The sequence below is a fragment of the Bacillus rossius genome, chromosome 1 (assembly GCF_032445375.1).
Source record: "Bacillus rossius redtenbacheri isolate Brsri chromosome 1, Brsri_v3, whole genome shotgun sequence".
NCBI classification, from domain to species: Eukaryota; Metazoa; Arthropoda; class Insecta; order Phasmatodea; family Bacillidae; genus Bacillus; species Bacillus rossius.
Window position 1 is genome coordinate 129016992 of NC_086330.1, and position 18992 is coordinate 129035983.

At 37.4% G+C, this 18992-nt stretch overlaps 1 protein-coding gene across 1 annotated transcript in view; it reads right to left on the reverse strand.

The window, feature by feature from the left end:
• The window catches only part of LOC134546136 (serine/threonine-protein kinase meng-po), an 84320-nt gene that overhangs the window by 17289 nt on the left and 48039 nt on the right, over positions 1–18992 (reverse strand). The window contains exon 3 of the mRNA XM_063388688.1: positions 13654–13983. Within this exon, the coding sequence (XP_063244758.1) occupies positions 13654–13983 (330 nt within the window). The remainder of the gene's footprint in view (positions 1–13653; positions 13984–18992) is intronic.

Genomic DNA, 18992 nt, shown 5'->3' on the forward strand with positions numbered 1-18992 from the left:
AGATCCAATCTTCAATCATTAGCAAAATAAAACCAAATATCCTTACCGACATTATTACTTATTCTAAAAAAAAAAAAAAAAAAAAAAAAAAAAAAATTGTCGGTCTATCTCCCCAAATGAGGCTATAGAAGATGAAGTTATCCATATGTTTGTTTATTTATGTTGGTACGTTGTACACCCTACTGCTTCCTTCTCAACAATATGTACTCATCGACATCGAACAGCAAGTAGGTAGCTAATTATAGAACGCTTCCTCAGCCATCATTCAGTCGGGCGCTAATGTCGTTCACAGTGTTGCCACCCTGTCGCTAGCAACATGCTAGGAACGAATTTATTAACTACGCAAGAAACGTAAGAACGCAAGAAAAAAAAATTTAAATGATGGCGTTTTCAAGTACCTGTTTATAAACTGCTCATAATGCAATACGCAATGCAAGCATCGACCAACTTTAAACTTCTCGCGTTTCGGCTTGCGCTTCCATGCTTGAAATTAAATGTTCCAAAAATTGTCAAGAACTCAGAAGTTATGTGCAAGGTAATGTTTTTACTACGTGCATCACGTTTTCACGTGTTAAACTTTTTAACTTTTGCCTAAATCAAATTGATGATTTCATGTTTTTCTATTATAAACGTGAACTATCAAAAGGATTCTGGAAAGAAACCTGTTTTATACTGTTTATCAGTTTTAAATTGTAGGGTTGGTGACTTCTTGCGACTTTCCTGCCATATGAACGACCAAGAGTTTCTTGCGTTGTGTTGCATGTTTCGTCATTGCGTTCCTTGCGTAGATTATAAACCCTACCAAATAGATTTGCGCTCGCGAATCGCTAGTTCGCCCGTCTGATCGGGACCTCAGTCCTAAACATAAGAAAGAGATTCCCAGCTTGTGACAAATTCCCCTTCACCCATTCGGGAAGCGAACTCATGGCCTTTGTCTCATCCTGACCATAAGAAGTCCTGGCCGCTAGACCAATAGTTTCCTTCATGATGGTAGGTTACTTCCGTTGTGGCGTGTGGCCTCTGCAAGTTACATCCCACTCAGGTTTCAAGCAAATTTTATGGATATACGTCATTACATATGCCCATGAAATTGTTTTAAATAAATCTTCTCATTCAAAGAACGAATCTAATTCTGGCTCATCTATAAACTTTAGAAATAAAACGGTTAACTGGAATTAAAAAAAACTTTAAACTCTGGTATATACACACACACTGTTGGGCTGGCAGAATATGAAGAAGCGGGGGATAGTTCTTCGTCTTGTTAACGTCTCATAATAAGTTTAATGCCTGTAACTGGTTGCTGCCAAAAGAATAAGGGTGTCATTTTGGTCGACTTAACATTATAATAAGATATTTTGTGATAACAGAGTTTTTATATGTCCGACAACTTAATAGTTTTCGAAGCGTGTCTGCAAACACTACTCTCTGTTCAAGATAATGGGTTACTTACTTTGATAGTTGCTTCAGCTATAATTCAGAATTCGACAACTGAATGTTGCGGTTCAGTGAATCATGGGTTCATATGGCTTTAGTCTAGCTATTCGTACATCAGTAATTATTTTGTTGGTTTTGTAAAGTATTTAGCTGTCAACATGTGAATGTTTCTTGCAGAACTGGTGAAAAAAAAGTCACATATCAAGCTCGTGACAAATATTTAGGAGTTTGACGAAAGGACATTAATTATATGCTGGTTATTTCACATTCTTATCATCATCACTTCATTGCCAGTCCGCTCTCTTTTATCGGGCATAACATTCTTATTGCTCATTAAAAAAATAATTCACCATTTTATATGTATTCCGACGTAAAAATGAAAATTACACACAAGAATGAGATCAAGTCCTGGAGAGCTGAGAAACTGTTCCAACACTGGCGGAAGACTGGAGACCGAGGCACGACAACAGGAATGAACACGTCCGCTTGCGACTGTTGCACTCTCTGAGACTAGCGCGTGTTCGTCTCCGAGACTGCCTTCAGGCCCATATCCATTTGTGAGTCGGTCTATTGGCTCTCAGGTGGACACTAAACTGTACGTTTCCGTGCACTGCGGAAGCAGCAGACGTGATAGTGAAATGTTCCTGGATATCCGTCTCAGTTTCCGTGTCAATGTATACCGGGCCTTAAGGTGGGTTTACAATTGCAAACCTTAAGAATTATAAACTTTACCTGTACATCGACGAGCACATGGTTAAGTAATATCCAGTTTATGATTGAATTAGTGGTCGTTAATTCCAGCCAATAAAAACAGGCGAGAAAGTAGCCATGTTATTTAATTTTTTTTGACGTGATAACGTTTTATAAATCGATGAACGCCGGCTGCACGCACGAAAAAGCATGACTCATTGTCACGTTCCGCCTGAGCCGAGCGTGCAAGAACCTGCCAACCACCGTGCGAGAAAATCTTCTATAATATCAAACAGGTTAAGGCGGGCTTTTTAAAAGCAACAATTTAAAAAATTTGATTTATTTGTCCAATTTCATAATTTCAAATTAACAATTTATTGATATTGTTTTGATTTCAGTTTATTTCTATAAATAATTGTTCGTGATTGCAATTAAACAATTTCTTATATTTAATTAGCAAAAACTGTAAATAATATTTGAAAATTAAAAAGTATGTAATTTTTCATCAATGTTTTCTTATGACGTTATCACGTAAAATTATCGTCCGTAAACCGACTTTACAGACAAACCCCCCCTTATATATATATATATATATATATATATATATATATATATATTCGTAGGTATCATCTGCATTTTAAAATGGATTTCTCTTTATAATCTTTGTTGATTAATAAGATAATATGTTTAGCGTAACATTTTTATTCATAGTGAAATTGGTTATGCACCTATGAACTTGAACGACTGCGATTGAACAAAAAAATTGCAATATTTCAATTCGAAAGTGGAATCGATACACCATTCAAAATCAATGATATTTAATTTTAATATATAAATACTAAGTCATGTAATGATTGTATCATCCATTCCAAGCCACCATAAAAAAGCTTTAGAGTAAGAAAATATATTCATGAATAGAAATACATATTAATATACTCATATAATAACATAAAAAATCATAATTATTAATTTACAAAGTCATAAAACAAAATAAATATTTTAAACAGAGCTTTTTTTTTAAAAAATATTCGAGCAATGTTCTTCTTGGTATTTATTATTTTTAAACATGATGTTAGTAATTCTGTATTTCCTACTCATTTCGTACTACTACATACCTGCTTTCCTAACGAAAAATTATTTCGCACCAACAGCACATTCCACTGTGCTCTGATTGGCGCTTCCCATAATTCTTAAGGAAAAAGATTTTAAAAAAAATCTCTTTAATTATTAAGTCATCACATAGTTCGCACACGATATGTCAAAAATCTTTCACGACAATCATAAACCATTACACTAGCGTACATAGAGTCATATGTTAAGTACACGACTAATTCTTAATTCTTAATTTTCAACCGTAGACCCAGCTTAAAAGGAGATACCACGCCAGAAGCAGCAGCGAGCGTCGCCTCACCGACACAGATACACCCCTGCCCTCAGGCGTTAACCATCCAAGTTTTATTTATCCATTTATTTATTATTTTATTTCTCATAGAGAACACAAGCAAAAGACACATTACATCAGATCTGGCGAAGCCACACTAAACCTTAGCAAAAGATAGATGATAATACTTTAAAAAAACATAACAATAGTAATACTTCAATAATAACGGACATATTTACAAATCCAATATTTTTGGAGGTCTAATCACCCTTCCCGACTTCGTTGTCTTCATATCAAGTATTGGTGAGCTAGAAGCCTTAGGCGACTGAACCTCTAAAGGATTTTCCGCCGTATCTGTAGTTTGAGAATCTTGCTTCCTTGGTGAGTCTGGAACAACCGCTGGAACCTCTACATTCACACTGGATCGTTGTTTCCGCGCTCTTATGTGAATTGAGTTTCACCGAAAATGTTGACCATTAACACTACTCTCCACTATGTATGATCTAGGCACGTTTAACACCTTAACCACTTTACCTTCCTTCCATCTATTATTATCTCTTATGTAGATTGGCTGATCCACACAGTACTTTTTCTCAGAACTGGCTGAGCCATCGTAATGGGATTTTGCTTTAAACTTGAGCTCAGCCATTTTGTGTGAGATGTCTTCATTGATGTGTTCTGGCTTCAGAAGGTGACTTTGTTCTTAATAGTCTTCCCATCAGCAATTGACTAGGCGAATAATCAAGACCAGTGAGCGGGGTGGTTCTGTACTCTAAAAGAGCCAACTGTAGATCACCGCTTCTTTATGAGTTTATTGGCTATTCCGACACCTTTTTCTGATAAGCCATTACTTTCAGGATATGTGGGGCTAGATGTAATAATTTTGATTCCCCATGAAATATCGAATTTTCTCATCTCATTACTCTGGAAAGGACTGTTGTCACATCAAAGAGTTTCATGGATACCAAACGTACTAAACAACACTTTTAGTTTCTTTAAAATTTCAGTTGTCGTTTTGTTATTCAGTGTAATAACTTCCAACCATCTGGAATAATAATTCTCCATGGCAAGAAAGATATTAATCTAGTGTTCCCCAATGTCTATTCCTAACGACTGAAAGGGGTACTCGGGGATTCTTGTAGAAATGAGTGGTTCCTTAACATTATTATTCTGGAAAGTATGACATGTTGAACAGGATCCCACAAAGTCAGCAATGTCCGTTGACATTCGAGGCCAATACATCAACATATGCAACCGCGAAATAGTTTTCCCAATACCAAGATGTGCCTGTGAATGAACTCTTTCCATCATCTGTCTTCTCATTAAAGTAGGAACTACAATTCTGGACTTGTAGAAAATCAAATCCTCCTTAACATCTAGGTCATCTCTTAAGTCATAAAAAATCTTCAGGTTTGGAGAAAGTAATTTTCTATTGACTTCCATCCAACCTTGATCAACATATTCTCTTAACATCACAAATATAGTCACTAGCTGTAGCTTGCTTGAGTGCTTCTAACTCTTCAGTAGGTATAGGAAGATTCTCAGCTAAAGAAATTGCATGAACAATTTTTTTTCATGTCTATGTCTTCCGGTCCAGTCTCCTTAAGGTGAGATCTTGAAAGCATATCAGCCATGTACATCTGCGAACCAGGAATGAATTTCAAAGTAAAATATTTGAGAGTTTTTAATTGCATTCGTTGCAACATAGCTGTATTTTTATGAATATCATTTTTGATGATTCTTAGCAAGGGCTTATGATCTGTATGAATCGTCACCTTAGGGTGTCCGTAATTGTAATTCTTGAACCGAGTTATCGAAAATACTAATGAAAGCATCTCCTTCTCGATTTGGCTGTATCTTACTTCAGCTTCATTTAAACTACGAGACGCGAAAGCAACTGGCTGCCCATTTTGAAGTAAACAGCTGCCAATGCCTCCTTTACTTGCATCACATTATATTGTAACTTCCTCACGTACATCAAACAACCTCAAATTTGGCGCATTAACAACTAGCTCCTTTACTGACTTGAACGCTTCATCTTGACGTGAAGTCCATTCCCACGAACTTTTTTTTTTAAGAAGTTCTCTCAATGGAGAAGTCACGTTAGAGTAATTTGGAATAAATTTATTTATAAAATTAACTGCACCCAAAAAACGTTGCTACTCCTAACACAAGTGGGGTCTGGAATTTCATTTATTGCTCTAATTCTAGCTTGATCTGGTTTTATACCATCTGATGTAAAAACAAGACCAGCAAATTTAACTTCATGTAATTTATATTGCAATTTAAATTTATTAAATTTTATATTACATTGCCTAACTCTTTTCAATACTTTGTCTAAAATCAAGTCATGCCCTGCTTCTGTACGACCACTTACAATAATGTCATCGAAAAGTACTTGGACGCCTTCAATAACGCCAAAAAATTTCATATTTCTTCCTGAAAAATTTCAGGGAATTTATAAATTTCCAAATGGCACTCTTAAATAAGCATAACGCCCAAACGGAGTATTCATAACACATAACTTGCTAGATTCTTCGTCTAAAGGAAACTGATGGTAGCCTTCCTTCATGTCAAGAACCGTATACAATTTTCTTCCACTTAGATTAGCTGTTAGTTCTTCTTGGGTAGGAATGCTATAATGTTCACGCTTTAAATATTTATTTAAGGGTATAGGATTTATGCATAGACGAACTGATCCATCTTTTTTCTCTACCATCACAATATCATGCACCCGTTCTGTTGGTTCTTCTATTTTCTTTATTATTTCCAACTTCTCTAAGCGATCTAATTCTGTTTTAAGCTTAGACTTTATTGATTCTGGAAGCCTTCTAGCTGCTTAACCACTGGAACAGCATCACTTAATTTTAATTTCACAGTATAAGGGCCTTTTCCCATTCCGGTATACACGTAATTATTTTTTGACAAAAATGCCATTAATTTATCATCTTTATTTAAGTTTCCGTTTTTTGATTTACTACTCTCATTAACATTACTGAGAAAATTTCTATTAACAATTTTAACTTCATTATCACTATATTTAGATGTGGACATGTTATTATTGTTATAGACTTCATAAGTTCTCTTTACTAACCCAAATTTCAAGCACAAACTTCCTGAAAGTATTGGTGATGCATCAAAATCCACGATAACAAACTTAAGTTTTTGATTGTCGCTTCTATAACTGCAACTTAAGTCTACTTCACATATCGGTACTGAAGTATAACCTCCATAAGACTTAATTCTCACATTAGTTTTTTTAGTTTTAATCTTGTCATTCTTAATTTGATTGAATACTTCTGATGGTATAAAATTCAGATCACTAGCGGTATCGAGTTTAAATTTAAGAGTAATATTATTTATACTTCTGTACTCCTTCCACTCATTTTCGTTGCATTTATAATACAGAGTATTACAGTCTTTGAACACCGTTTCAACACTTTGACAGTTAAAGTGTGAGTCATCCGAATCAGAACATTTATCAATTTGATTAACTTTACTTTGTCTTTTCTTATTTTTATCTTTTTGCTTTCTTACAGAAAAACCAATCATAAAATGATTTGGCCTATTGCAATAGGAACAAATTTTACCATGGGCTGGGCACGAACTCGGTCCATGTGAAGTTCCACATTTTTTTGCAATCAAAAACATCATCTTTGACATTTATGTTCTTTCTGCTAGGTTTCACTTTTTGGTTATATTCCTTCTTAGTGTAGTTTACTTCACCACTAACATTTTAGTACTGTCATTATTACTTATTTCTCTCTTGTAGGTCTTACTCATTTCAGCAGCTCGGCAGACTTGTGCAACTTCGTCTAGTACAAGGGGCTTAGTTGTTTTTAATAAACCCTGTTGTACATCGGCGTCATTAATATTAGCCACTCTGTGATCTACTAACATCCTATCAGTGAATTATGTTTTACAAGCTTCCTTAGAACACACAAAATCACAGTTGTTAGACTGTGTTTTTACCCAGTGAGATAACTGTCAAAAGACTTTCCCTCAGTATGCCTAATCTTATTAAATTGATAGCTCTCAATTGCTAAGTTGACCGGTGGTACACAATGTTTGTCGAAATCTGATAGAGTTTTAGCTAACTCTTTTTTATCTTCATCTGCAAACGTATTATAAACATCGACAGCTTCCTCGTCCATGTGTGATAACAGTAAGGCTATTTTAGTTTCCTCGTCAGCTTTACTCTTCCCGGTAGCCTTAAGATTTAAGGCAAACATCGTCCTCCATTTCGGCCAACGCATTGGGAAAGTCTGGTCGAATTGCAAAGGGCTTAGTCTAAACTGACCTGTATTATTATTATTGTCCATATTAGCAATTGTCTTTGAAGCAGTGAGGACAGCAGGTTCTTTGTGCTCCGAAGGTTTAACAGTACTCGTTATTATTATTACTATTCAAAAAATCACGCACTTCTGACACCATGTTTTATCTATCCATTTATTTTTTTTATTTCATTTCTCATAGAAAACACAAGCACAAGACACATTCCATCAGATCTGGCGAAGCCACAATAAACCTTAGCCAAAGAGGTAAGTAGATACATCACAATCCACAGTTTGTCGTGGAAGCGGCGACAGATCGGCGTGGGTCCCCCACGTGCCAGACAGGTCAGTCCGGAAATAGACACGGCGCCGCGACGCCGACCCCCGCCCTGGACGCACGTGGCGTTCACCTGGTGCGCCGCCGCTGGATTGGTTCCCGACCAGGTCAGAAGACGTGCTGCTTACCGGCACTGGACTCTGACCCTTGCGACCAGTCTCGAGCGTGTCCGAAGTTCGCTCTCCTGCTCGTGCAACTTCGCGGTCGACGTGGAAAAAAAAAAACATTTTTGCTGGAATTTACGTGTTTACAGCGGCTAAAAAAATATACACGAATGTGCATTATTCAAGCGTCTGATTCCGTATCTATGACGCTAGGATCTCAGTGTTCGTCATGACCAACATAATTCCCCGGGTAGAACGGTTTAAGTCTCCGCCTCACAACCAGGTCGACTTTTTTTGTCATTACTTTTGTTTTAAAGCTCTTTCTAAAATTTTAATTCAATACCTCCCTTGTTTTTGTTCTGCCACAAATATTTACAACAGATGTTCGCTTACTGTGATATCATAGGTGTAAAAAGTTGCGCAAGTGATGACAAAAAGGATGCATTGCGCGCATTTTTACACCCACGATAATACACTAAATGAATATTTGTTGACAATATTTGTGGCAAAACAACAAATGATTGTATGTTTCGAGTTAGAATCTTAGGAAAATTCCTTAAATAAAATAATGAGGGCGGGAGAACGAAAAAGTCAACTTGGCACGTGAGACCTTGCTTTAAGCGCGGATTTTACAGGAAAGGTACGCCTCTCACGAGCACTGTTTCATTAGATGTCTCTTTTTGTCCAGTGGCCAAATTACACAACTTTTTAAAGCACGCACATGAGCGTAAGTCGGGAAAATATGTACCTCCGTTCCGCTTGTGTGAGAAATGGGCGAAGATAGCAGCATCATTCTTGTGTCACTGTGAGCAGTTGTTCGGTAATGTATTTATGAGTGGAATTAGAAAATTGGTCTTGCAGCTGACTAGTCTGAATCATTTTGAAATAAACACTGCAATAGAAAATTCACCCACAATTTAAAACTCAAACGAGCCATTCAGAACAAAGCTTTTGAGGAGTACTGATTTGCGATGCTCGACTGCACAGCGCGAGAAGCACCCAATAACATAAGGCAGTAGTTCCGTTGGGATATTTTAGATGGTCCTTTTCAGGTACAGATTTGACACCGAGTTATTACCGTCCCTCCAGGCACATAAAACAGTCGCTTGCATTGCACCGCTTCGATGCACATGACGATGCTGTTGCAGAGTGGCTTCATTTCTGGGTGGCAGATTATTTTGAAGAAGACATTTCCAATATTTTTCCACATTACTACACAAGCACCTCCAATGTATTTGTCGAAAGGTAATGTACAGTTGTTATAGTTTTCATATGTATGTAATACAATTTCTGTAACTACGAGGGCCAGTCTTTGATCACCTAAGTACTTTTCTTTTATTTAGCCTACCGTTGCACATGCATAATACACATATGTGATGTTTGGAAATTAGAGGGCATAAATTTAGTGGGCGGCAGGAAATTACAATACAAGCAACTATCGTCCTTGTCCTTGAAACGTTACATGTGCGAACAATTGCATGCAGGTTTGAAATTCCCGCGCAGAGTAGGCACCGCTCGAGTGGCTGAGAGGACGTGTGATCTAGTGCTGTGGCGTCTTCGCGCTTGGCTTTGGGCGATCGTCTAAGCTTTGACAGGTTAGTAAACACGAGACGCTGCGATCAAATGTCTGACTGACAGTAACGGCATGACAGACCGTACAGTTTCAGAGATGGCCGATGTGGAGATGGTGTACGGGGAGGGGAGAGGAATTGCAGCAGATGCACTGCACATGGATCAGTGGCACTTTCCCAGCAGACGTGTACCGAGAAGGAAGACCTTCGTTCAGCGTGACCAGTAACTGCCTGAAACTGGGAGTTTCATGCTACCAAGTGTTTGAATCATTTTTTTGGACTTACGCTATTACTAGTTTGAACTATATGTCACAGATAAAACCGAAAATACAGACAAAAAGATTAATACACAAACACATGGAAAACAAGCCAAAATCGGCCGATGTCAAATGTTAAATATAAAGACTGCACAGATAATTAATCGGAAGGAATTATGACCAAAATCATAACCAAAAATCTTATGAACGAAATTATGATTCAAATCAATGTTTCCCGTTGCAAGAATCATTCAAAAGACTACGAAGGGTACTCCACACCAGACCTATGGTTGCTAGTGCGTGTGGCCAACTCCAATCTTCTGTGGCCTACTTCCCGTGGAACACCTGAACATCGCGGTGCGACGACCGCACGTCTTCTTCAGCCAGTGAAGTAATGATATGATGCGCACCACTGTTCGCGCCTGTAGCTTTTCAGGCTTGCCGTTTCCAGTCATATGCTCCTTTACAAAATATTGTTGGTTTTAGCATTTCCTACCACCGATTAAATTCATGCCCTCCGCAATTTCCCACCGTTCTATATAAATACACACCATTACAATCCTCTGCGCCGCATCGCCCCCAACGAAAACGTTTAAGTCGGGCACGGCGTACGAAGCCAGCGCATTACCTTCGATCACCGCTTCGGTCTACTGGGCGCACTTGGCCTGCGTGCCAACGCGCTTTGCCAAAGGTCGCCGGTTCGGCGGGGCAGTTAGAAATATTCCGCGAGCCCTTCCCTCAGCTAACCTGTGCTTCTCACCGGGCGAGTTCGGAGTATTTACTTTTTAAGGTGCCTATGTGGTCATTTCTTGTGTGTGACATTTTAGCTCTCAGTATACGGCATTTGGTTAAAATATTTTCGTGAATGGAGCGAAAGTCAAGGAACGGGAAACTCTAAGCACGGCGCTGCCATCTGTAGCGGATGGCACAAACCAAAGTTCACAAAGCCAAAGGGAAAATTTATATTATTAACAGTTTAATGAATTTGAACAAGAGGGGCTGTATTTTAAGAAAATTCCTTGCCGAAAATCAGGTTTCTAAGACTGGGTTTAATATTTTTTTCCCCCAAGTCTTTTTTTGCTTTTGTTGGAGCAGATTCATTATATAGTTTAACGTATCTGTCTGCAAATGGAATGGTTCGATAGTCGACGTAGCAACGAATTCTACCGGCGGGTGCGGAAACTGCGTTTAATTCGCGTTCAGAAATGTATTTGAAAAAATTAATTGCGTATATTTATCACGCTCGGGCCTCATGTATAAGTGCAATTAGAACATTGGAATACATGAATTTTCTCGTTACCAAGATAGGACGTCACACATCACTGGCGAGCACTGAAAGACTCGCTCACATTTTTTAATACAGTGTCAAATTAATGATCGTGGTTGTTAAAGAATGTGAAACATATTAAACTCAAAATGTACATTCCGTAAGATTTAAACAGGGGGTGACCACGTCTGCATGATTTCATGGTAACTGGATGAAGCTGTTTCTTTTTCAGTTCGTGGTGTGCGTCATGTTGGTTAGACGACCATAAAAAAAAATTTGGCTGAATTGCTGTGTTTTCTTCGTGGAAACCGTTTTAAATGACTGTATTTTGTGGAAGTGACTGTGTTTAACAACTGATATTCTAATTCAAACTTGCTAAACATCGTCAGGTGTAGTAAAGCACCATTTGCGAAATGTTTTGGGCATATGACAATGGCGAGGTAAAATAATAATTGATTTCAGCTACCTTACAGCATGTCGCCTCCTCTATGGATTTCAAATTTTTATCAATTCTTCACTAACGGCCAGCGGTTTATTTCAGAGGACTGTCTGTGGCTGGGGTGTTTACTTAGGTAAAAGTAGCTTGACTTCTGGATTGTAGCCGTGTCCTACTCAGTAGATAATTGCTCCCTGATGATGGCGACTGCAATGTCGACCGAAACGTCGGTGAATTATTCGCCAAGGACACGGCTACAATTCAGAAGCCAAGCTACTTCAGAAAATGGCCGTGAAAGCCTGCGAACATTCTTTTCTTAGGTAGTCGATGAGACTTAGGAACAATTAAAAGTACCGCCCATATACTCCATTCAAATTTAAGTTATAATATAATGGTCCATTTATTTCCACGCCAAAAAAAATTACTTGTAATTTCTGTCATTTTATTACAAAAATCAAATATTTCGTTTTACTCGAGTATTTGTCGTAATGTGTAGATATGGCCAGGTATGGTGCTTAAATGTATACATGAAAAATCATTGCAAAATCTTGTACACAAACATAGCTTTTAAAATGATTACTATGCAGGTAACGAAACAATAGAAGATCTCAGCTAACAAAACAAATACTTGGGTGGATTATTGTCTCCTGTATTTATCTCTCGAAAGGTGTGCCAGATTTCCTTCCGTGCAAATAGCCCTGCCTCTGTTGGCTATTTATATTTACAGCTGAGCTTGGCTGCCGCGTACGTGCAAAGCCTAGTCAGTGCCATTATCACACAGGGTAAACTGCACATTCACTGCTTCGCTTTTTCAGTCCCGGGCTAGTTCCCGAGTACATTGAAGACGGTGTTACAGCAGTAATCAAACGGATTTTTTTTTCTTTCGAAAAGCCCAGTAAACATATCTTAGAAGTATAAGCAAGACATTCTGATTATAGATAAGTTAATTTCTTAACAACAATTAAAATATGGTAGTTTCTAAACGAAGATAAATAAACTCTCAACTGAAAACAATGTCAACCGCGTTTTTTTTTTCTGGGGAAGCCTACAGTTTACACGGATGAAAGCCGCATATACAACCAAAACAGTTCCGAAGTTAAACAAAGTAAAAGGTTAGGTTATGTTAGGTTCGGTCAGAGTAATAAATAATAGTTCTTTAGATTTTCGGGAAGTTAGGTTAGGTTAGGTTAGATTAGGATAAGCTATCGTAACTAAAATGAAAGATTGGTTAAGTCAGGTTAGTGTTTGTTTTTCACGAGCTCTCATCTGTCTAAACGTGGTCGCGAAAAATATTCCAACTTCATTTTTAATGCATGGAACCATGTAAAATCGTTTGATAATTGAAACCATTGGCAAGTAATGGCGATGAGGCGCTAAAGTAAAATAAATTATTTTTATTTATTAAAATAACCGTCCAAATGAAATACCTAATATATTCAATGATTATAAATATTACTTTACGATTTCCACACGCGGTATATCTCGTCATCAGCTTAACGGCACAGTCTAGCTCAAGAATATTATACGGCTTCTACATGCATTATATCCCGTCATGGTATATGGCTATCATGCATGGTCAAATTCATCATTATTCTATGGCTTCCACGCGCAGTCCATCTAATCATTAGTTTATGACTAGAGGTTCTCAAATTTTTTATACTCGCGGCTCCCTTGATTACAGACTATTTCCGGTGAAGCCCCCAATATGAACCAATATGAAGTCCGTCCCAAAACAAATCGTTGAAACAAATTTAATAGCACGTGTAGACCATATATAGAAACAGAGGGTGTAACACTAAAGTAAAAATTAAGAACTGCATAGAAGGCTTACACTGTGTTGACACAGGTCAGTGACTGGAGCGATACGGAACAGCCGTCTACCCCATCACGACTCCAGGTTACCTGCTTGGCGACCCTCTTGCTGTGCAGCTCGCCGATGCCCGTGTCCGACACGTTGGACGTGAGGTCGCCGAGCGGCGCGTACTCCTGCGCGAACACGTAGAAGCCGGCCGTCTCGAAGGCGACGTCGTACGTGGTGATGACGTTCTTGTGCGCCGCCAGGTGCAGGCCGTAGTGGAACTCGCGGTAGAAGTCGCGCAGCGCCACGTACGGCTTGGGCAGCGCCTTCAGCACCATCTCGGCGCCCGTGGCGCGGTGCTCGGCCAGCAGGATCTTGCCGAACCAGCCCTCGCCCACGATCTGCAGGATGTCGAACTCCTCCACGAGACACACCTGCCGGGCACACCGCGCAGCCGTGCACATCGAGTCCGTGTGCTTCCTCGCACAGCCCTGTCTACAACTGCGATGTCCCGTGTCCGAGTCTATCGTAATTACCAGAGCGCAATACATGTAGTGTGCCAAAATAAGTGTTTTCCGATCGTTTTTGTTTATTGTATTCATACAGCTGAGTTTTGAATTTACATTTTACTTGTCCAAGCTGTGGGTGTTCAGTGATATTTAGTTATTCCGTAAAGAACAAGTAAATGCCGATAAATGACTTGTAATCACCTTGCCGAAAATTTATTTGTGTGTTCAGCCTTTGAAAAGCGCCTGTAGCAAACGAACAGCACTAATCAAAATTTAGTCTTGGTTTTCTTGGATTCCTATCACACCGTCCATTCTTTTTTGTTTACCTTTTTGAAACGGAAACCAGAGACAGAAAATATGACTGTTCTTCTTCTTCTATGCTACCAAAGGACTCTTATTGGAACAAAAAGTTAAACTTAACCAATGAATTCAGATCAGGGAGATTCGGACCATCATCCACACCTCCCATGACGTCAGGGGGTCAGTGGACACAATTTGGGACATTGAAATTGTAGACAGACCTTATTAGTCTATGCAGTTCTCAAGTTTAAATCACTCTGGTCATTAAGGTCTATGAAGTGGGTGTCTGTTCTAAAATGTAAGTTACTCTGGTTCATGGAGGTATTCGTCTATGGAGTGGGTGTCTACTCGAAACAGGGGTTTGGCATGCGAGTAAGTGATAATAATTACAAGAATTATTACACCTACTATTATATTACACTAAGCGATTACATTTTGAAAGTATATTTCTTTTTTGTAGCAGAACAACAAATGCATGGAGGACCCGAGTTAAAATCTTAGAAATAGAGCTTAGATAAAGGTAATGACAAAAAAAAAAACAAGCAAAAAATCAACATGGAGGGTGAGACCGAGCCTTAAAATTAAGTGCTAGCGCAAGCAATTAAAATTCCGTGTAAAATCTCTTCAATTAGTTACACAAAGTTCTCACAGAGCGCAGTGTCGTAGCGGCCAATCACAGAGGATTATCTCTCTCCACTGTGTGAGATAGCCAGTTACCAGCTCGTGTGACCCGCAAGAGATAAAACTGCGCGCATATCGTTTACCTCCCAACCACAATCTCTAAACACTTTCTTATTTGGCTGGCTGCATGTTTATCACAGAAAAAGCGCGTCTCGCAGTTCAATTTTTTTTAATGAGCGATTGTCAATGAAATTAAAGAAAACTCTACATTATGATAAGTGAATTACAAATGTTAATTTCCATCTGAAATTACTATTTTGAAAATAAGTCATTATAAGTGAACGCAACTTTAAAACGGATGTATTACAATGTTGAACTTCCCCCGAAATAACTTCAACATTCGTAACGGCAAAACTGCCACCCGGCGTGGCGCAAGTAAGGTCCGTTTAGTTATTAAAGACAATAAAATCGTAAGAAAAAGTTTTTATTGGAAGTTTAAAGTTTACTACAGATATGCCTACTTTTACATTTTAACATACTCGCCACTCAGATCCAAACACTTTCGTAACGCTGCACCAGTTTCTTTAACCACTCTGCATAGAAGTTCACCCACCGCCTGGAAATTAAACCAGTTGACAATCGTTAATTTGTAATTTTTGCTGTAATTTTTGACCCACGTTTCATGAAATTAACCGAAATGATGCCCCTTTCGTCCCAAAAAACGATAGCCATAATTTTTCTACTCGAGTACCGATTTTTCCGGAGATGTTCACTAAGCGCCTGTACTCAGACTACACGCATTGCATATTCTAAGTTCATGATGCCTACGGCCAGGGCGTTTGTTCCATTCCCAGGCGGAGAACTTTTAGGCAGAGTGGTTCAATAAACTATTGAATCGTTAGGATAAAATTGCTTGGAACTGAATCGCTATTGTGTGAAATTATGAAGTATATTCGTAGTAATCTAAAACTGACAGTAAAAACGTTTTCTCGCGAGTTAATTTTATCTTAATGACCAAACGGCCCTTACTTTACGGATATCCCTCGTAGTGTGAAACGGAACCCTAACCCGTTGAAAAAGAAACAATTCAGACAATATAACAAAACATTATATTTATTTTTAAGTTTCTCTCTTAAAACAATTTAACATTTAAGCAGTACAATATTCTATGGGTTAAATATGTTTTCTCTGAACATAGAAATGGGAACTACCGGTCTCCCAACCCACCTATCCGCTGCCAGATGATGCGCGCGGACCTGTCTGCCGCAGCCAATCGGCGCGACGCTGTCCTTGTTATCCAAGCATCCTACACTTCCTCTACACATAACACGAAATGTCGCCTGTTCTGGTAGTGACCACTATAACATGGCGATTTGTACGCTGCACTGTGACGTCAGTTTCCAAGCTCCGGTATAAATGTGGGTTTGCTATTGAAAATTTAAGAATTAATAGTTAATAATTAGTTGTGTACTTAAGACATGACTATGTATGTAGTGTAGGATTGTCGTGATTGTTGTGATTACCATGTAAGAGTCTTGACAGTTCGTGTGCGAATATTATGTACACCAAGACTTAACAGATATGGTTATTTTTTAATATTTTTCCTTAAGAATTGTGGGAAGCACAATATAATTCGTTAATGGCGCGAGGTAAAGCTTCCTCGGACAAAGCAGTTGCAATGCTTTTCTTACGTTTATATATAATTATAAATAATTCCATCTGACTGCCTTCTCTACTTGTGGAATCTCTTTATTTTATGAACCAATAAGTACTCACAATCACTAAAATGTGTTATTATTCGTCAGTACATTTCATTAACAATGTTGATCATGTGAAAATAAAGATTAGGAACTACTTAAAAATAAAAAAAAAAATCATTTTTGGCACAGCCTACAGGCGTAGGTGATTTCGAAGTACCTATTTATTCTGGAAATGTTTTGGAAACTTCTATAAACTCCTGGAAAATTTTAAGCACTTAATTCTATATGTTCGCCATTATTCAAAAAAGATCGATTAAACATTTTTTTTTTCATATTCCACGTAGCGAAAATATTTTGAATGTTTTTAACTCAATGCATCCAGCACTGAATGTATTAACGAATTTTATATTATGCCTACTAAGGTGCTTGCGCAATTATTTTTGACCTTCAAACACTATTTTTTTCATCCCTTGCACTAATACGTGAGCGTTAAATTTTTTTGTCAAAGTTTTAAGGTAATAGTAAGATGGTTAAAAATAAAATTCGACGTATTTGATACTAAGGATGTTTTAATTTTTTTTAATTGCAACGTTTGTTTTTACGGTAATAGTTTGTTTCATCACAAAATGTTTCAGCCAAAGGTTTTAGATAAAGTTTAGGAGTTTTACAATAAATTATATCAGATTTGATAGCATATCTATTAAAACAGTAAAGACTTTTTTGTCTTTCTACCCTGGTTATTTCCACCCCTTGTAGTTATGGTTGATCGTATCAAAAAATTATTCAGACAAAATATTTAGATATTACCCCTACGAGTTATAACACGCTTAAACGAATGTGATATTGTCCATAATATGGGAGTTACAGTGATTATTGTTTTTTTCAAAAAATCTTACCCATTTCTATCCCTTTGGTCGGAAATTACCCAGTAACGAACTTGACAGAGTTTTTCCAGTACTATATTTTATGTATCAGTATAGGAGTGATATTTGTGAAAAATTGCAGCAGTTATCGTGTCCACTATATATACATATATAGTGTCCACAATATATATAGTCAAGTGTACACTATATAATATATAACCTTTTGAGTTGACGATGGTTTAGGGGTCTTTGTACCATGAAACAAAAAAAAACAAACCTATATAACAATTTTCCGGAAGTCGCACCATGGTAACGGCTACAATAGGCAGTATTTCTTTGAACTCTACTTTTAAAAAATGTATTTTTGGGCACCAGAATTTACGTAACACACGTTATGCCAATTCATTATACCGATAAATATGTGTGATCGGTTACTTTTAATTCAATATTGCGACACCTTAAATAAAGAAGAAAATATATGTAACGATTATGAGTGTATTAAGTTTTGGTTGATTACGTAAAAATAGACATAATTACAATGCATATGTATGCTATTTAACTGTATCAACATCTGTGTTCTTTAAATCATCAACCTTACACTCTCTCTAAGTATGATTTTTCAAATATGGTCAATAAACATATACATGCATAAATATCTCAGCTTTGTAAAGAAATTAAGTTTCATAATGAGGTCCACAATCTACTTTTATATCTCACAAAATTAATATTCTGTTAATGTAATATGATTTTTATGTTGATGTTTTATTCTTCGATGTATTTACAATCTAGCATAGTCCAGTCTTGAAAAAAAATAAGGACCACTGCGTCTTAAGGATTTGTAGTTGGTTCCCATTAAATATATATTATTTCCAATTATTCTTTCGATTAAATTTTTCTGGAAAAGGTTTACGCGATAATACATTGCATTACCAATTATTTAATGATTTAAAGTCCAATCACCAAGATTCACTGTTATCGTAGACTCCTTGTGACAGAATGGCTTAGCTCAAGCAAAAAATGAATATGGAATACTTATCTCTTAAACCCAGGCCTGTCTTACCCTCTTTCCCAATAATCATTTAAAACTGATGTCGCTTTCAACTCTTTTTATTCCCTGATTTTAGTGAAACCTAGCTAGTTATTCCTGTATGCTTGAAATACAGGAAATTATTATAATTTCGACATTCTCTTTCAAGCTTCCTTATTCCTCCAACATGGCGCAGGAAAAAAAAAGCCTGTACTCAAATAAACTGTTATCCATGGTTACACAATTTGGAAATGGCCACCAAAGACCAAAACATAAAACTATAGATTAGCACAATACAACTGCAAAGAGAAAACATCTTACTTCCGAAACACTTAAAAATTAAAACTGATCTTTTGCATAGATAAACAAAATAATTTAAATATTTCTGTAAGGATTGTATTCTTACACAGGTTATGATATAGT